This window comes from Hemitrygon akajei, chromosome 3 (genome assembly GCF_048418815.1).
Source record: "Hemitrygon akajei chromosome 3, sHemAka1.3, whole genome shotgun sequence".
NCBI classification, from domain to species: domain Eukaryota; kingdom Metazoa; phylum Chordata; class Chondrichthyes; order Myliobatiformes; family Dasyatidae; genus Hemitrygon; species Hemitrygon akajei.
Genome location: NC_133126.1, coordinates 92,746,416 through 92,767,736, shown reverse-complemented (window position 1 = coordinate 92,767,736; position 21,321 = coordinate 92,746,416). Strand labels below are relative to the sequence as shown.

Sequence of the window (21,321 nt, the reverse complement as noted above, 5' to 3'; positions counted from 1 at the left end):
TCCTCCAATTAACTCTATGGCAAAGGAAGTCATGGTAAAACTCCCTCCCCAGTTCTTTCATACTTTTTCTGATTTCTTTGTCTTTTCAAAGAAATGCAAAGGTAATTTCAGTTTCAGGAAAAGGGAATACATGACCAATTGTAGAACAAAATGTATTAGAGTAAGAAGATTACCGTAGATTCCGGATTTTAAGCCGCTACTTTTTTCCCACATTTTGAACAGCTTTGAACTTTGCGGCCAATAATGCAAAGCGGCTAATGCAAGGTTTTTTTCATGCCGCCTCGTAAACATTTTGCCTCGTAACAGTAGACCAATAAAATTGATGAGTAGTTCACAGAGGTCCAATGAAATTGTACGATAAATCAAGCGCACTTTCACAATTAAATTATTGTAAATCAGTCATTTGTACTCACCCTCATCAACATGGAAAACACTCGAAGCATTGTGCTACCTACCCTACTTAGTTTAAACTATATTTGTTTTCTGTACTACATCGCGGGATGCTATGACGTCACACCCGGTTTCGCGGCGTCTTGTGGGAAAATGCCGTTTGCGATGAAACGGAAAGGAGGGGGGAGCGGATTACGCGAGCGGCTTTGGATCCGAGCGAAATCTGCTTTTAAATGCCGTTTGCGATGAAACGGAAAGGAGGGGGGAGCGGATTACGCGAGCGGCTTTGGATCCGAGCGAACTCTGCTTTTAAGTTAAAGGTATCAATAACTTTTCCTGGTAGGCTGCAGTATATATATTTTTTACCAGTCGTTAGGAGATATTGGAATGTTGTTCAGTAAAGAAGTATACGCAACGTATATTTAAAAGTAGCCGCGTACGGGCACGGTTCGAAAAAAAGCATTTGCAATATGTATTTGTTTTTGTTACCATATGGATTTAATTAAAAGTTAAAAAAATCCTCACGTGTAATATCTTTCTGTGTAAATATCTCATATTACAACGTGGGACACCTGCGGCCGAAAATCCGGTGCGGCCTAAAATCCGGTGCGGCCTTTACATTTAAAAAAATGATTTTATTTCTAAAATTAGTGCCAGCGGCTTAAAATCAGGTGCGCTCTGTAGTCCAGAATCTACGGTACTACTGTTACGAATGTGCCACAGCTCTGAGGGGCCGAAGGGTGTGGGGTAGCCCCCTCCTTTGTGAGAATCGCAAGATCACTATTAAGTCAGTTCAGGAGACCCAGAAAATGAGAGAAAGACATGCAGAATCCACAAAGAGTTGAAATGTGTCCTGGCCTCCGAAAGGCGGACCCATTGATACCGGCTATTGTCTCTTGGAGACGGACTTGTGTATTGCATCCTGTACGATGCATCGAAGCCCCAGGCAATGAACCGAGGAGGAGGTTGGTGGAGGGATTGCATCATCCCAACCTGATTGACACCTGAGACCCTGTGAGTCAGGATAAAAAGAGGGTCTGTGGGAACAGCCCCTCAGACGCACCAGAAGAAACGCTAATGATCCCGTAATAGCAAAAACCAGTGGAAGGCCACGTGCGTCCTTTTCCGTTTGCCCCGGAATCGGTGGGCCCTGTACCACGGCAGAACGGTTTTTAGCTAACAACGGGGAAATCAACTCCCAACGACTCTCGAAGGATTGACATCATAAAAGGAATGGGCAAGTTTTAACCCGTCTTTCTCTCCAACCCAAAAGCTGCAGCTTGAATGAACTGAGTGACTTTTATATTTCCATCGGACAATACATTATCCCCTAGACAACAATAGAGCTATTTCTTATTGATTACTATTAGACCTGCACTTTTAGATTTAGTATTGACGACGTATATTATCTGTATGTTTGCCTTGATATTATTTTGTGTATTTTTATCAATAAATACTGTTAAAAATAGTACCATCAGACTTCAACGGACCCCTCTCTATCTTTGCTGGTAAGTGACCCAGTTACGGGGTACGTAACACTACTGACATGATGCCAAACTCTACTTAAATGCTTTCAATTGATTAGGGTTTTAGCTCTGTCTTTTAAATGATAAGTACCATGAGTTATGCTCCAGTTGTTTAAGTTCAAAGTAAATTTATTGACAAAGTATTTATATGTTATCGATACTAATTGGTTTAACAGTATTTATTTATTTTCTGTTCTAATCTTATAACTTGTCGCTATTTTGAAAGCTTGTTTGGCACTCTATATATATCTTTGTGGAGTTAATTGTACACAAACTTATATGGTATATTTATATACACAGTGCATGCACCCCTTTACATATATTCATATATTTAGTTTTCCATCTATATTTGATATCTTATTATTCATGTGTGCTGTGTCTCAAATTACTAGCCAATTTTCTATCATAAGATGTATCTTTGAATGTGGATGCACATTTGTTTAAAATATACATAATGAGAATTTGTTAATTCTGATTTGCTCTTGAAGCTAAGCTTTAACCAGAGTCCAACAGAAAATGAAAGATGCTGCCGTGTTTTACACTAGCATGGATAGCTTCCTCAGATTCACTTTGTTTCCAATTGAGCACCATGATTCATGGAACTAACTTGCAGTTGATCATTTATATCTATAAGTTATGGTTCCCATTCAAAAGGAAATCACAGTTACAGATTCTTTTGATATCAATATGAGATGATGTTGGATGCCCTCAAAATGCACAAGGAGATTTATTGGAGTGATTCACTGGTGTGCATAAAGAAGTTTTATTTGAAATGATGAGACATTTTATGGACTCAGGAAAAAAAATCACTTAGCAACCTTTTCCCTGGCCAGGCTCTCAGGGTCATGAACTAAATTCCAGTCCATTTCTATGGTTACCTATTTTATTAATGACCACATGTCTGATTTTATTGCCACTACTATACCTCATGAGGTTTCCCTACAAGATTAATTCAAGATTGTTATTGTGTCTGGTTTACATCAATATGCAAGACAGTAGGCAAAAAATAAAGAATCAAGTTGTGTTTTTCATCCAAGTAATAGCTTCAGTAACAATCTACTGAAGAAACTCAACAAGTTGAGCTGCATCTGTTGGAGTGGATGGGATCTTTAATATTTCAGGACAGCTTCTTTGAATACATGATTTTATTTTCTAAAACTAATTTCCATTAATGTTGATTCAAGTAGTTAAGCAGATTTGTTCTTAATGGTATGCAGTATTTAAGAATAGTGTTAATGAAATATTTGCACTTCTCAAACCCATCATAAATCCATGTTAGGTAGAAAGGCTACTGGTGATTGACATTCAGAAGAGCAGTTCCAGCATTAATACTTCTATGCTATTGGTTCTATGGGTTGAATCAAAGACATCTCTCCACAATCTGTGTTCTATTTAGAAAGTTTAAAGATTCCATGAGTGCATTAAGCCCTTCGAATTGCCCTTGCCGTCTGTTGTAATCTACCGACAGATTGAACTAATCATAAAAATTAGGCTTTTCCTGGGATTGTGGAATAGTAGCACAGCTAGTAGAGCTGCTGCTTCATAGCTCCAGTAGCCCAGGTTTGAATCTGACTCAGTGCTGTCTGTGTCCACCTTCTCTCTGTGATAATAAGGGTTTCAGATTTAATTATCACATGTACATTGAAATATGTGTTACGGGCAGCCCACAAGTGTCGCCACACATCCCTCCAGGTAGAATAGTTTCTTCTGCGGTCTAAAGACGTGAAAGTTGACAGGTAAATTGCCCAGCTGTAAATTGTTCTAAGTATGTGGATAAGTGATGAAATACAAGCTAATCTTACTCTAATATGACTACCAGAACTGCCATGATGCCAATTCTACTCATTAATATCAAGACAGATTGTACTCATATAGCAGTGAAATAATCCATTAAATATTTGAGTAAAATCTTACTATACTGTAGCCCCTATACATTGCAACAAGCAAGTCGTATGTTAGCAGATCTTTTTATGTTATGTACTTCTAGTAAATGAGTTTACAGTAAAGCTTTGATAATCCCTCATCTAAAATGAGAGTGTCATAGTTTAGCATCTATCTAACTTATGTGTATGGAGAATTAACTGGTAGTCCACAGTATAAATGGGGTCTGGACGATGGGCCAATTGTGATGCTGGAGTTGGAGTTAGGGTCTAGGACAAAGTTAATATTTATAGAAAATGAAAGTAAAACAGAGTTTGGCAAAGGATTTTATATTGTGCTTAATGTCATTAAGGGCTTTAGTAATGCTGCGCTGATGTACTAGCTAATGATGACTTTAAGATATAGGGACTGGAATCAAATATGCTTTGTGACTCCATGGGAGCCTTCTATGAAAAGTCACTGCTTTTAATAAGTAAATACAGAACATTATGACTGTGAATCTGGTGTTTAATTTACAAATTTTGTGCTTCGTGTCAATAACTAAATATCTTTCTTTAAAATTATTTTGTATGTACAACAAAATCAATAGTTAGAATATGCAGATGAAATTGTTAAGACTGGTGAATCTCCAGTATGTTTTCTCAGTTAATGAGTTTGAAGGAAAGCTTGGGTATTTAATGTCCAAACTGATCTACTCTTTTTATTACCTGCTACTAACATGTGTTCTTAAAATATTGAAAATGAAAAACAAAATGCATCTTGAAAATGCCAAGATATGTTTAGTAGTATCATTGTGAAGTGATCAAACTAAAATTGAAATCATCATTTACCATATTTGAATAAATAAAATGATATGGTATTAATGAATTCAATGTAAAAACAATATCGTAAACAAAAAATATTTCTCCTGATGAGGGAAGCCAAAGCAAAGAAAGCTGATCTGGATATATGGTTGAGGCAGTTGGGATTATAAGCCTGATCAGAATTAATTTAATAAAAATCACACTGGCAAATGCAAAAAATAGATGCTAAAGTAAATTGAAAACAATTATTTGCAATTCCAGTCCCTTATCCTGTGATTTTCCTTTCAACCTCTGAACTTCATCCACCAGGGATAGTATCCTTAGAGAATGTATCTTGTTAAGCATACACCTCAATGCTCTTGTTCATTCATCCAACATTACTTACAAGAAAAGTGTAAATAAATTTTAAATGGAATTGAAGAAGGCTGAATTTTGGAAATGGCTATTTAAATTCAAAGTAATTTTAGATTCCAAAATGTTGTTAACACGTGACTAAAATATTAAACATGGTTTACTTTATTGGAAAGCACTTGGCAGAATGTTGTGTCACAGTAATCTGTATGGTTCAATGAACTAAGAATATTCTAATAAACACACTAATAAATAATTTTGCATTATCTTATAGCTGAATTCCTCTAGCGATTCTTATGTTCTGATATTAGAAAACAGAATTTAATAATTTTGATAACTTCTACCATCAATCTTACTCATTCTGTACTTGTTTTTTCTATGTTTAAAGTTTGTGACCTTTATTTCATAGCTAGTGAACATCATTATCCCTCCCACATGGGTTCCTCCAGGTGGAAATGTTCTGTTTATTGTTTTAGATTGTAGTGATTACATACAGAGCTCTGACATTCCATTTAGAACATTTCTAATATCCATATAACCAAACATAGTTTATCTCCTGATACCAGTGGAATTACAAGTAGATTTTGTACTGATGTTATCTATTATCAGATTAAAAATGGATAAATAATGGTGTAGGATGCATGGTACTGTAGCAGCTATAGTCACATTTCAGAGCCCCATTAACTGAGAGTAAATTCCAGTCACTGCCTGTAAGGAGTTTATATAGTTTCCCCATGAACACATGGGGAGTAAGCTAGTGTTGGGAGAAAGCTATGTTGGTGCTGGAAGCATAGCAATAGTTGTGGGCTGCCCCCAACACATCTTTGGACTTCATTGGCCATTGATGCAAACAACACATTTCACTCATGTTTTGACGTGCATGTGATAAATAAAGCTAATCTTTATTTTTATGTAATATCTGCATTGAAAATTTTGGAAATAAGCAGAGCAAGGAGAAATTTGGATTAAGCAGCTTTGTATTAAGTATGAACAGTTAGTGGATGTCATTTCATTTTACAGCGACTATTTCTGAAAATTGCACATTAATAATAAAGCTAATAAAACTCAAATTTCTGTACTATTCTACTTTTATCTTTAGATGCCATAAAACTTTATCAGATCATTTTGAAGTGTCTATGTAGTTTGCAGTGTTCAAAAAATATCATACATTATGCTGAACGATAAAAAGCAATACATTTTTGATAAGACGTTTGAAGAATTTGGACCAGGTAGTGGCAAAATAATTTTCTACTCAGATTATAACTTCCCTTAACGTCTGATTGCATATTAGTCGCACATCACGCTAATGATAAATTGTATTACAAGGAACTTAGCAGAGCTTCTATAGTGTTCATCATTAACCCAATTAATTATCATCCTATTATGTGTAACTTTAAGTAATCATTTCTTTATAAAAACAGTATTGCTGATCACCTGATTATCAATTTTAAAAGTAATTTGGTACCTCCCAAATATCTTGAAATAAATGTCAGATTTTGTGAAGTTAGCTTTTGTTTCAGCCAGTTTTCGGTGATCAGCCTCATTTGTACTTTGGCATAATTATAATTCTTGGTTAATGTCTGTTCTCACAATAAATTGTTGCAAATGTAACTTAACTGACTATTAACTATTTCACTTTTATCACTTTACAAAATTATAATGAGAGATTCTGTTTCTTGTGTTAAGCAAAGCTGGATATGTTGGTATGGCAACTATGCCTGCAGCTTATGTTCTTAACATGAATAAATAGCTGTTCAATATCCCTTCTCTAGATCTGTGGATTATATTTATTCAGACAACATGTAATGGTTTGAACTTTAAGAAACCAAATACATTGCCAGTTTTTTTTTTAAGAGTAAACTTTGCTCCTTTTCCTGAAGATATATTTCCAAGCTTGTTTTCTATTGCTCCCGGAATATGTGAACTTGTGTCAAGTTTCTAACTGGGAAAATTCTGGAAAATCAACTTGTGAAATGTTGCAAAGGCTGACAGGTTAAGTCCATGCCTGAGAGTTTGTTATTCCTTTCATTCCCAAAATATTACACAGATGTGAAATTACAGAGATTATGAGAAAGTAGGTGGCAAAACAAGCTGCACTGCAATATATTTCAAAAGGCACTTTATACTCTCTGAAATATAGGTGAAAGAACGTTTTAACTATAGTGGTTCTAATTATATTGTACTGATTCCAATCAGCTCACTGCAAAATAAACAATGGAAGTTTTATTGATTGTGCAAAGGAATGCAAAAATGTTTCTAGATGGGGCAACAAGCTAAGAGCAAAATTAGAAAACATTAAAACTTATAATATAGAAAGAGAACATACGACATACCTCACGAGACACAGAGTATAAAAAATGTTAGAAAGCTGGATGACATCCATCTTGATAATGAGAAATAATTCTAAAATATTAATTCATATGTTTTTATAACTCACTAATATTTCAGCAGCTTGAATTGAAAGTTGATATTATAATTCTAAGAAAGTTAGACCTGTGTTGTGTAAAATAATAGATCATGTTGTAGAAATTCAGGATACTGGAGCGGCGAGCTCTAATGAATCAAATGGCTGTCTCACATCCTAAGTCAAATTTGAAGTCCTGGTTCACTATAAAAATAGGCAAAACTTATTTCTTCTTCTGGAGAGTAACAACCAACCAGGTCTTTATTTTGTATTCATTAATTTAATAAGGCAACTGTTACTGTAGTGTGATTGTGTAATGTGCATGTTATAATCCTCTATCAAGGTCATGTTTGGATAGCTTTTCAGTACGTATGATGTGGTTCTTTGCATTTCAGGTATGCTATTATATCTGGCCAACAGGCTGACCATGAGACTACCCAGAATCGAATCAAGGCCGGATATATTTTCAAGGTAGGGCAAGTTATAACAGATGTTTTGCCCACAATGAGAATGTGGTGTTTTTAGAGTAGTAACAATGGTTTGCAAAACTAATTTCTGCCTTTTGACAGTACAGTAAACATCCTTAGCAGACAGCAGACAAAATTCATATGTTACTGCTGGATTTTGTGCTGTCCAAAGACATCATGAAGAGAGTAAAATAGGTGAGGATTGCTGAAATGAATGCCAGAAGCTATTCTTTATAATATTGCAGAGATATAATGTCAAGAACATTGCCATGGAAGATTCTAGATCATAAGCCAGTGCACCATATTTATGCCAGGAGCTATTGCAGCTGTTCTTGAAAACTATTTTAATCCAAAAATATTACATGAGATATTAGAAAAAGTTCCAAACACATGATGCCTTTATGTGGCCAACCTTATTGCAGCTGATTACCAAAGTTCATTTGGAGCATTTACTTTCAATCAATTGGCCGTGGTTATTCAGTTGTACCTCAAATCATCTGGAGCAATCGCCATGCCTCCAGGGACTATAGCTGCTCCTAAAACATAATGAAGCTAGTCTTTTAGAATAGAAGTCATTGCTTACTATTTCTCATTTGATAGTAATGTGTTGTTATACTACTTTATCAATATGCAATGGCAATCTTATGACATCACCTCCATCATACACACTCAGTTAATTTATTATATCCTGTTTGCGGTGCAGTTTGTTTTGTATATCTTTTAAATTCACAGCATGCCCACTTCCAGGTAAGGCAACCCTCCTTTCTGAAGGACTGCAGTCAGTTCTTGACTCAGCGATGAAGAAAGATTGGTGACATACCTCCAAGTCATTGTAGGAGAACGCAGAGATTATAGTAGCCCCTTGTTCAGTCTGCCGTTGCATTTTTAATGTAAAGGTTAAAGACTTGTCTAATGCTCTAGCAGGAGTTTCTTCTATTCATTCTACGTGAGGCAACAATTGTGTGTCAATGGTAGAGGAGTGGTTGCTAAAGGTGGTGGATGGCTACCAATGAGTGCACAATGTCAAGTATCTCAGCTGCATGCATCTGTATTACATCACATTACTTGTGGGAATCAAGTAATGTACTGCATTTTCAGAATATCATATTTCAAAATGCTCCAGCACAGTGTTTGAATTTCTGGTCATTGAAGATCCACAGATTTTCTTAGGTGAATCAATACAAGCAAGTGACACTAAAAGTCAAAGAGAGATGAATAATCCCTCTTTAATGTCCTTGCTTATGACCAATGTAGCATAATTGTAGTGGAAAAAGGCCAAATCTTGAGGTAATGCTTGTTGTAAATTAAAATAGAGATCACCTCGGTAATGGCTTAGCAGTTTCTTACTTGGATCAAATCAGAAGGAATCAAAGCAGTCACTTTGAATATTAACTACACTAGCTGTAGATTATTCAGTTGGTCTGAGGTTCAATCTAATCTAAATTGGTTATAGGTAGCGATTTACTTAATGGGGAAATAATGATAACTTCTGAGGAATTTTTAAAAATGATTCCGGTTAATTGGAACAGATCGGGACCAGTACATTTTGGCCTAATTAAGCGGCTGCCCTGATTAGTTAAAGTTTCGTGGAAGTAATTAAAAAGGTGTATAAAAAAGACAAACTACCATTTAAAAGAGTAACAGATTATGTATTTCAATAAAATACAGAACAATTTAGAGCACTACAAATGCTATTACAGTGCTAAAAAAGTTGTGTATTAGTTCTTAATAATTATTGATGGAGGAACTTGGTATACGTTGCTGTGTATGGGTGTCCAGAGAGGGGTTGCAGCTCCAGTGAAAGGGCTTGTCGTTTTGATTCTTGGGTAGTTCACTCACATTTGTTTCCACTGGACATTCACCTCTCAACTGTGGCTCCAAGTAGCTATTTGCATGTGACAACAGCCACACCCCAGTACACCACTTTGACAGCTGGGCTAAATCAGGTGAGGATAGCCGGCAGGCATCCTGTCAAATGTCCCTGTCAAATAGGGACATTTCAAGTAAAGTCAGCTCCGATGGACAGGGCAGAGGAGATCAATAGTGAGGTCCAACAGCCAAGAAGGTGATGACAGTGAAACCTGTGCATGGAGAGTGAAGGGCATGATAAGCACAGAAGAAGTCATGGTTATCCAGTGCAACCATGGAAGACCCCAGTTTGTGGTGACAACTCATACTACTGGACCCAGACTTTCGAGGTTGAGTGAGTAGAATTTTCCCAGTGCAATGGCTTTTTCACTTTGAAAACTCTCCAGCACAGGTTTCACTGTCAACGTTGGATACGACAGACAACCAACATACTGCTGTGCCTTTTAAAAACCAACAGGAGGCTTCTTTAAAAAAAACAAAAGGAGAGAAAAGATGAAATATGTAGGTAAGCTAGCCAATAATGTAAAAGAGAATAGCGAATTTTTTTCAGATATATAAAGAATAAAAGAGAGGCAAGAATGGGTATTGGACCATTGGAAAATGACACCAAAGAGGCAGAAATGGGGGACAAAGAAATAGTGGACAAACTTAGTAAGTATTTTGCATCAGTCTTCTCTGTAAAAGACACTAGCACTATGACAGAAATTCATGAGAATCGGGGGCACATGTGAGTCTAATTGCTATTACTAAGGAGCAGGTGCTTGGGAAGCTAAAAGATCTGAAGGTAGGACTCTCAAGATGGTGCTCATGGGGTGAAGCTGAATTAGGCTTCGCTCCAATCCTTTTACTTCTTTAACCTGCAATCACCCCATAACTGACTTATTTATACCTACACCAAAGGGATTGATATTTAAGATATAAAAGAGGCTATTTTTTCAATGAATTCAGGTAAAGCCCCTGGTCCGGATGGTTATAATGCGGAATTTTAAAAATCTTTTTCTTCTATACTCTCTCCTTGGTTATGTAAAATTTTTAAGGATGCATTAACTGTAGATAAATTACCACAATCTTTTTATGATGCCTCCATTTCTTTAATTCTTAATAAAAACAAAGACCCTATTGAATGTGCATCATATCGGCCTATATCTTTGCTGAATGTGGATTCCAAGATTTTTACCAAAATTTTGGCCACTAGATTGGAAAATATACTACCTTAAATCATTTCTGAGGACCAGACCAGATTTATTAAAAATCGTTATTCATCTTTTAACATTAGAAAATTAATTAATATAGCTTATACTCCTTCATCTAGAATCACAGAATGTGTCATTTCCTTAGACGCTGAAAAAACGTTTGACAGAGTTGAATGGCCATATTTATTTAATACGCTTCAGAATTTTAACTTTACCCTGACGTTAATATCATGGATTAAATTAATATATTATAAGCCTTTGGTTTTGGTTCTTACCAATAATCAAAGATCTCCCTTTTTTCAGCTCTTTTGTGGCACGAGGCAAGGCTGTCCTTTAAGTCCTCTTAGCCATTGCTATTCATGATTCACTGAACATTTTTGGTATTACCCGTGGGGAAGGGACATACAAACTATCACTATATGCTGATGATTTGTTACTATATATCTCTGATCCTGATAGATCTATTCCTGTTATTTTATCTTTGCTTGTTCAGTTTAGTAGTTTTTCTGACTATAAACTAAATTTTAATAAGAGTGAATTATCCCCATTAAATATGCAAGTTCCAATCTATAAACATCTACCGTTTGAAGTAGTTACAGATAACTTTACTTATTTGGGTATTAAAATTACCAAGAAACAAGGATTTATTTAAAGTTAACTTTTTACCTTTAATTGACCAAATTAAGCAACTTGTTACTAGATGGGCCCCATTGTCTTTGTCATTGGTTGGTCAAGTCAATGCTATTAAGAAGATAGCTTTACCTAAATTTTTATACTTATTTCAAGCATTACCAATTTTTATTCCTAAATCTTTCTTTGATATTATTGACTCCAAAATATGCTGGTATGAATGGCAAAATAAAAATCCTAGATTAAGTAAAATAAATACTTACAGAAGCCTAAGAAGGAAGGTGGTTTGGCTTTGCCAAACCTAAGATTTTACTACTAGGCAGTTAACATCCGATATTTAATATTTTGGACACAGGGATCGGTGGCAATACAAAGCCCACAATCGGTAAATTTGGAATGTAAATCTGTACAAGGCTTTTCATTGTTCTCTATTTTAGGATCTTCGCTTTCCTTTGTCCTATCTAAACTGAATAAACAAATGACAAACCCTATAGTTAAATATACATTACAAATATGGTTTCTTTTTTTTTGTAATTTTTTTTATTGAAGTTCATCATCAAAAAAACATTTCCATAAGATGTATTTCAGACATTGTACATATAATCATATAGATTACAAATCTCCACAAAGTATTTATTTGAGGTATACACTTATAGAAAAGAGTGGAAAGAAAATACAAGCAAAAGGAAAGAGCTATGTACAAGTAGGGAGTGATTTTTTTTTACAACAGATTCATTGATTTGTGAGAATAAAATCAGGCCTATGAGGCATTATGTAGTTAAACCATTTTTCCCAGTATGAATCAAATTTTTCCAGATTATGATTAACAGATGCTGTTATCTTCTCCATTTCGTAAATGTCCAATGTAATTTCCATCCATGTATTTAAAGTTGGGCTGTCCTGTGATAACCATTTCCATAACCATAACCATAATGTAGGGTAAGACTATTTGATAAATATCCATTGATTTTAATCCTAGCAGTAGGATTGTCATATAGTGTCTGTATAGTTTTAATAATTGTGTCTTGGAAACCAAATCTATGTAAAACTCTGTAAAGAAAATTCCAATTAACCGAATCAAATGCTTTTTCAGCGTCAACGCTTATCACTATTGCTTCTATTTTATTTTTTTGTATATGATCCATAATGTGAAGTGTCCTTCATATATTGTCTTGTGTCTGGCGTTGTCATATAAAACCTGTCTGATCGTTACGTATCAGTATTGGGTAGAAACTCCTCTAATCGTTTGGCCATGATGGAGGTAAATAATCTATAATCTACATTAAGAACGGATATTGGTCTAAATGACTCGCATTCCATTTTATCCTTGCCTTCTTTCGGTATAGCTGAGATTATCGCTTCCTTCCAACTGGGTGGCATTTGTGCCTTTTTTAGAGCCCAGTTCAGTGTGGGGAGTAAAACAGGAATTAACTAATTTTTAAATTCTTTGTACCACTCTGCCATATACCTATCTGATCCTGGTGACTTGCTTAATTTAAGCCCACTAATTGCAGCTTTTAATTCAACTTCAGTTATGTCAGCAGTCATCGTTCTCTTTTGTTCTTCGCTTAAAGTGGGTTACTCTAGAGAATTCAAGAAGGTGTCAATTTGGGCTATGCTTCCCCCTGGAACTTTGGAATATAGAGTTTTGTAAAACACTTCAAAAGCTTCTTGAATTTCACTTAGCTTATTTTTTATCATTTTCGTTCTTGGGTCCCTAATTCTATGAATTGTATTTTCTGCTATCTTTTTTTTTTTCAGTTTTCATGACAGTATTTTCATAGATTTTGATCCACTTTCATAAAGTCTCTGTTTCAGAAACATTAAGTTTTTCCTGATTTCTTGCGTAGCCAAACTATTTATTTTATTCCTAATTCTTTTAATTTCCCGTAATGTATCCTGTGCCAAATTCAATTTGTGCTTTTTCTCTAGTTCCTTCAGCCTATTTTGTAATTCCTCTAATGTTTTATTCCTTATTTTTTTCTTATATGAAGATATCGCTATAATTTTCCTTCTTAAGACCGCCTTCAGAGTATCCCATAAAATGGGAGGTGAAACCTCTCCATTATCATTAAATTCTAAGTAGAGACCAATTTCTTTTTTAATTTGTTCCTTAAAGTACGGATCATTGAGTAGACTTGAATTTAGTTTCCAAATAGTATTCAACAGATAAATCAACAGATAAATATATAGGTGCATGGTCACTTACATCTATTGTCCCAATTCCACATGTGTTTATTTTGTCTTTGTCTTTTCCAAATGTTATGAAATAGTCTATTCTTGTATATACAGATTGAGGAGCAGAATAATGAGTGTAATCCCTTCTGTCAGGGAAAAGGTCCCTCCATATATCAACATCCTCAAAAAGTGTATTAACTTTCTTATGTAAAGATTTTGTTTCATAGGTTTTTCTATTGGAAGAGTCTAAGTTTGGTTGTAATTGTAAATTTAAGTCTCCTCCACATATCAGGAGACCTTCTGTTTCCATTACCATAATATAAGTCATTTTCTGAAAGAAACCAATATCACTTCCTGGGGGTGTGTATATATTCAATAGAGTAACTGAATTGCCGTCTATATTCCCCCTTACCAGAATATATCTGCCCTCTTTATCTCCCATTTCGAATACTTTTTCAAAATTTAGCTTACTTGGGATAAGAATAGCAACTCCTCTCCTATGTCCTGATTTATATGAGCAGAAAGACAGATTAGTGAAGCCCATTCTCTTTAGTTTTATATGCTCATTATCACGTAAATGAGTTTCCTGTAAATATACTACATGAGCTTGTTCTTTTTTCATTTTGGATAGAATTCTCTTACGTTTGATTGGATTTAATAGCCCATTGACATTAAAAGAAATGAATTTTACCTTGTCCTTAGCCATCTGTATTTATCTGTCAATGTATCATTTGTTATTACAATGTATCAATGTATTAGAATAAAACTTGATCGATCTACTCCCTGAACAAATAAGAACCAAGAAACGCAAATAATAACAAAAATGGCAACAAACGTGTGATTCCAAGGCTGAGGTCTCTGGTAGATGACCCTGCGTTGAGTTAGAGGAAATGTCTAGCTGTGGGGGATAACCCCTCCTACTTGTGAGTTGAGGGCCCCCATTGCAGTATTCATAAAAGTCAGTGAACAAATCCATTACACAGAAAAGATTTCCCTGTGTACTCCTATATATATATATATACACACACACACACATACAATACATACCATATAACCATATAACAATCACAGCACGGAAAACAGGCCATTCCGGCCCTCCTAGTCCGTGCCGAACTCTTAATCTCACCTAGTCCCACCTACCCGCACTCAGCCCATAACCCTCCACTCCTTTCCTGTCCATATACCTATCCAATTTTACCTTAAATGACACAACTGAACTGGCCTCTACTACTTCTACAGGAAGCTCATTCCACACATATATATATTCTCATTTTGGTGGGGAAAAAGGAGTAAGTGAACGAATAAAGAATAACAACTAAGTAATATAAAATCCACATTGTAATAAGTATTTCTCGAGATAGGTATATCACCGTGTACTTTTGCTTCCGTTTAGTTTCTCAACATTTTTAAAGTTAGCCAAACCTTATGGCTCTTCTGAAGAGGGTGAGGACTGTCTTTGGGAAAGTCCTGGTCTCTTCCTGATATATTTCTCTCGGCCTCCTCCCGTCTCCTGCCTTCTCCATTCTCGCACTATTTCCCAAGCGGAGCGGGATAATTCCTTAGCCAGGCTTTCCCATGTTTTGGTCACGCTGACGGGCAACCCTCTGGCCTTCATGTCTGTAGTTGCCTCTTCCACTGTCTGGTACAACCATGTCCTGTTGTCATAAAACACTGAAAGTTTAGCAGGGTACGGAGTTTGAAATCTAATCTTTTTTTGCTTTAGTACTCGCTTTACTTCAGAGTATTCTTTGCGTTTCTGCAGGACTGCGGGGGGGTAATCTTGGTCGAAATATATTAATTTATCGTCGAAAAACACTCTCTTCTTACCCCAGGCCCTTCGTAGGATCTCCGCCTTGGCGCTGTACCAAAGGAATTTAATTATTATTGAGTGTGGCTTTCTATCCGGGTAGGTTTCGGGACGAGCGCACGATGGGCTCTTTTGACTTCCCGCTCTATAGCCGAGGGAAGATCCAGCGCGTCCCACAGTAACTTTCCGAAAAACTCCGTCATAGACAAGCCCTCCGCTCCTTCGGGAACGTTATAGATTCTGATATTTTTCTGCCGTGATCTTCCCTCTGGGTCAAGCAGTTTACCTTCTTGGTTATGTAATATTTTTATTGTCTTACTCAGTATCCGTTCCACGTTTTGAATGCGATCTTCCACCTTCTCAATTCGAGTCTCTACCACCGCTATTTTTTGATTGACGCTGGCAAGCTCTGATTTAATATCACGGAGCTGCTGCTCTATTTCTTTCTGGAACTCCCTTATCTCTTTCAGGATTTCGAACATATTCGCCGCTTCGCCTGATCGAGGCCCAGCATCTGCCTCGCTAGCTCGCAGTCGGGTAGGAGAGCCGCTCGCTGCACTCCTCTCGGCTGCAGGCTCCACAGTGTCGCTTTTTTTATTTCCATTCTTTTTCCCCATTCCTGCCCCTCTTTTCAGTTCAAATATTTTTTGAAAAATATTATATTTGCTGGGTTAACGGGGCTTAATACGCGTTTTCCGGAGGAGCTAGTGACTTAAGCTGCCATTCTTGACGATGACGTCACCGGAAAAACACAAATATGGTTTCAATTCCGTAAATTTTTTGGTTTGAATAAGTTCATCTTATCAAGCCCTATTAAATCTAACTTTCTTTTTCAGCCCTCTCTTATGGACCCAGCCTTTGTGCTATGGAAAATGAAAGGTATAACATGTTTTCATGATTTATTTTCAGATAATTGTTTTATGTCCTTTGAACAGCTGTCCAATAAATATAATTTGTCTAGAGCCCATTTTTTTAGATACTTACAAATTAGAAATTTTTAGAATAATATGTTACAGTCCTTTCTGAATTCATGCCCAATTGATATTATGGGAAAAAAATCTAGGTTTAAATCCCTATCAGAAGGGTTTAGTAGCTGTCATTTATAATATGATCATGAAAATACAACCAGGGATGTCAGATAAAATTAAGAATGAATGGGAAAAAGAACTTCAATGGCCTTTACCTACAGAGCAATGGAAGAAAATCTTACAGTTAGTTAACTCCTCTTCTATTTGTGCCAAACATGCCCTAATACAATTCAAGGTGGTACATAGGGCTCAAATGTCCAAGGACAAACTTGCTCGATTTTATTCTCATGTTAATCCAATCTGTGACAGATGTCACTCTGAAGTAGCCTCACATGTTTTGGTCTTGTCCTTGCTTGCAAAAATACTGGAAAGATATTTTTGGTATTATTTCAACAGTTTTGAATATTAACTTGGAACTTCATCTTATTACTGCAATTTTTGGCTTACCAATAGTGGATAACAGTTGTTTATCCCCCTCAGCTCGGTGGATGATTGCATTTGTCACACTAATGGCTAGAAGATCTATTCTACTGAACTGGAAAGAAATTAATCCCCCAACTACATTTCAATGGTTTTCCCAAACTATATCTTGTTTGAGTTCAGAAAAAATTAAAAGTGTCATTTTTGACCCTTCGGTCAAATTTGAAGAAACCCGGAGACCATCTATTCAACATTTTCATATGAGTTAAACTGACCTTTCCCGTATCATCTCAAACTATTTGGATAGAGGTGTGGAGTTATTGACACTACTGTGTATATTTGATATGATACAATAACCCATGTCAGTTAGGTTAGTTTTTTTATTGTTTTTTTGAGGGTTTTTTCCATTTTTTGTAACACACAATGAGTTTGGGAGGTTATTATATTTGGGTTATTAACTGTTTGTATTTGTATTTTAGCCTTATTAATTATGTACTCTCAAGCTCTCTGTATTTGCTGGGTTTTTTTCTTATGTTTGTTTGAAAACTAATAAAAAGATTTAAAAAGAAATAATCTGAAGGTAGGTAGGTAACCTGGACCAGATGGACTACACTTCAGGGTTCTGAAATACACAGCTGAAGAGATTGAGGAGGCATTAGTAATGAACTTTCAAGAATTACTACATTCTGCAATGGTTCCAGATGACTGGAAAATTGCTAATGTCACTCCATTCTTTAAGAAGGAAGGGAGGCAGAAGAAAGAAAATTATAGGTCTGTTAGTGGAACTTCAGTGGTTGGGAAGATATTGGAGTCCTTTATTAAGGATGAGGTTTCAGTGTGCTTGGAAGCGGGTGATAAATTAGGCCAGTATTGTTCCCTTAATGGGAAATCTTGCCTGACAGGTCTGTTGGAATTCTTTGAGGAAATAACAGGCAGGATAGACAAAGGAGAGCATGTGGATGTTGTTTATTTGGTTTTGCAGAAGGCCTTTAACAAGGTGCCACACATGAGGCTACTTAACAAGAGAAGAACCCATGATATTACAGGAAAATTACTATCACGGATAGAAGATTGTCTGATTGACAGGAGGCAAAGAGCCAGAAAAAAGGAATAAAGGGGGCCTATTCTGGTTGGCTGCCTGTGACAAGTGGTGTTCCATGGAAGCGGGGGAGGCAGTGGAGGTGGTATTGGAACTGCTTCTTTTCAGGTTATATGTCATTGATTTGGATATTGGAATTGATGACTTTGTGGCCAAGTTTGCCAAGGATACAAAGGTAAGCAGAGGCCATGTGGTATTAAGGAAGTAGGGAGTCTGCAGAAAGACGGACAGATTGGGAGATGAAATGCAGTGTAAGGAAGTGTATGGTCATGTACTTTGATAGAAGGAATAAAGGCATAGACTATTTTCTAAATGGCAAGAACATTCAAAAACCAGAGGTGCAAAGGGACTTGATAGAGTTGGTACAGGATTTCCTAAGAAATAACTTGCAGATTGAGTTGGTGGTAAGGTAGGTAAGTGCAGTTTTAGCTTTTATTTCAAGAGGACTAGAGTATAAGAGCAAGGATGTGATGTTGAGGCTTTATAAGGGATTGGTCAGACCACACTTGGAGTATTGTGAGTAGTTTTGGGCCCCTTATCTAAGAAAATATGTGCTGGCACTGGAGAGGATCCAGAGGATGTTCACAAGAATAATTCTGGGAATGAAAGGGTTAACGCATCAGGACCGTTTGAATGCTCTGGACCTGTAGTTGCTGAAATTTAGAAGAATGAGGGGAGATCTTATTGAAACCTATCAAGTATCGAAAGGCCTAGACAGAGTGGATGTGGAGAGGATGTTTCCTATAGTGGGTAAGACTGAGACCAGAGGGCACTGCCTTAGAAGGACGTCCATTTAAAACAGAGATGGGAAGGAATTTCTTTAGCCAGCAGGTGATAAATCTGGAATTCATTGTCATGGACAATTGTGGAGGCTAAGTCATTGCGTATATATAAAGCAGAGGTTGATAGGTTCTTGGTTAGGGAGTCAAATGTTAAGAGGAAAAAGCAGGGGAATGGGGTTGAGAGGAATGATAAATCAGCCATGATGGAACAGCAGAGCAGACTCGATGGGTCAACTGGCCTAATTCTGCTCCTTCATCTTATGGTGTTCTTTTGATCAACTGTAAATGAACAAAATAATGAACTTCCTTCAAACAAATGCTTTCAATGATTGCATCCTCTGAATCTTCATTGTCTTTGTAACATTCAAGATGGCTGTTAATACCTTCAAATTCTTCGTATCTCCTAATTTGTTTTAAGTAGTGAAATCATTTCATTTTCATTCCTGGCCATATCTTGCATCTCCAAGACTGAATATTTGGACACAAACACAAGCAATTTATGCTATTTATAAACTGCTTGCTCTAAGAACGGTCTTACGGCCACACAAGTTCATGCAACTGACGCTAGTTAGACACAGTTCAGCAACAGTCTTCTGTCCCAGTTAAGCAACGTAGTATCTGAAATATACAAAGGGAATTCCAGTTATTTTCTTAGCGGCTGCCCTGATTAACTGATAGACTATTAACCAGAATTCACTGTATTTACATTATTGAAGGTAATATTTCCCCTAGCTCATTGAGAACTTCAAGTTATTAAATAAAATTTATAAAATAACAGTTATTTGGATCATGGAATTATGAAAAGTTACCAGCACAGAAAGAGGCCATCTGACCTCTTGAAAGAGCTGTCCAATTTATTTTTTTTATTTGCTGGTCTTTTTCCCATTTTCCTGTTAAAAGTTATTATTGAATCTGTTTCCACAAGCTTTTCAGGCATTGAATTCCCAGTCGTTACCATTTACTGTTATTCTTCATATATGATATACTTCATATTCAGATTCTTTTGGCCATTGTCAGAATAATTTCTCCTTAACTACTCAGTTATGTTCATAACTTTGAACATATTGATCAAATACCCCCATTGTCTCAGTTCTAAAGAGGACAGTTGCAGTTTATTTATCTCCATTTAGCTGATAAAATCATAGAGTATGACTTTGAAGCAGACTCTTTGGCCCATCTTGTCTGTGTTAAACTCTACCCAGTCCCATTGACCCACACCTAGAGCATAGGCCTCAATACCATCTCTGTCCCCTCCCCCCAAATCCATATAATTATCCAAATTTCTCTGAAGTGTTGGAATCAAACCTGCATCCACCACTTCCATTGGCACCTCGTTCCACACTCACACCACCCTCTGAATGAAGAAGCTGCCCCTCAGGTTCTCCTAAGTATTTCACCTTTCACCCTTAACCTATGATCTCTCATTCTAATCTCACCCAACCTCAAGAGCATGTTTGTCTTTACTCTATCTATTCCCCTCATAATTTGGTATATCTCCATCAAATGTCCCCTCGTTCTCCTACACACCAGGGAACAAAGTCCTAAGCTATTCAACCTTCCCGTAAAACTGAGGTCCTCAAGCCTTGGCAATATCCTTGTAAATATTCTCTGTACTCTTTCAATCTTATTGATATCTTTCCTGTAGGTAGATAACCAGAACTTCACACAATATTCCAAATTCGGTCTCAGCAATGGCTTATACAACTTCAATATAAATTCCCCAAATCCTGTGCTCAATACTTTGATTTATGAAGGCCAATGAGCAAACATTTCTCTTTATAACTCTATCAACCTGTACTGAAAGGTCTTGGCCCAAAACATTGACTGTTCTCTTTTCCATGGATGCTGCCTGATCTGCTGAGATCCATCCACTGTCTTTCTTTCATCAACTTTCCTGGTACCCTACTCAAGAAACTCGATAAGATTGGTTAGGCACAACCTTCCATGTCCAAAGCCATGTTGAATATCCCTAATCAGGCCCTGTCTATCCAAACACTTACATATCTGGTCCCTTTTAGATGAGCAAATTTATTAATTTGTCACTAACTTGATGTGGGAATGCACTAGTAAGCATTAGAGTATATATTTTGCACTTGTAATTTTCGGAATTGTACAAAGTAACGTTTAATATGGTACCTGAAACCCCTGTGATACATATTTACTATTGAACTAAACTTTAATGTTTATGGACAGTTTAATACTTTAAATGCCTGAAGGCTTTTCTGTATAAAGTACAATTATTTAAACTTTGTAACTAAAATGTGATGCATTGTATAAATTCAACCTATTTTCATTGCAATTTAATACCATAATGTTCTTAAAAGACAATTGAAAAAACCTTAATGGCAACTTTTTCTGTGAAGAAAATTAATTGCCTGTTTCATTTGGCACAAAGCAAGTTGCAAATATATTAACAAATCAAGGACCAGTACAGCAGAACAACACATTTGTAGGACATTCCAGAGGCTCATGATTACATTGACAAGAAATAAA

At 36.3% G+C, this 21,321-nt stretch overlaps 1 protein-coding gene across 2 annotated transcripts in view; it reads left to right on the top strand.

The window, feature by feature from the left end:
* The window catches only part of LOC140725205 (regulator of microtubule dynamics protein 3-like), a 294,527-nt gene that overhangs the window by 222,203 nt on the left and 51,003 nt on the right, over positions 1-21,321 (top strand). For both annotated transcript variants that reach the window (XM_073040345.1, XM_073040344.1), the window contains one exon: positions 7,751-7,826. In XM_073040345.1, the coding sequence (XP_072896446.1) occupies positions 7,751-7,826 (76 nt within the window). The remainder of the gene's footprint in view (positions 1-7,750; positions 7,827-21,321) is intronic.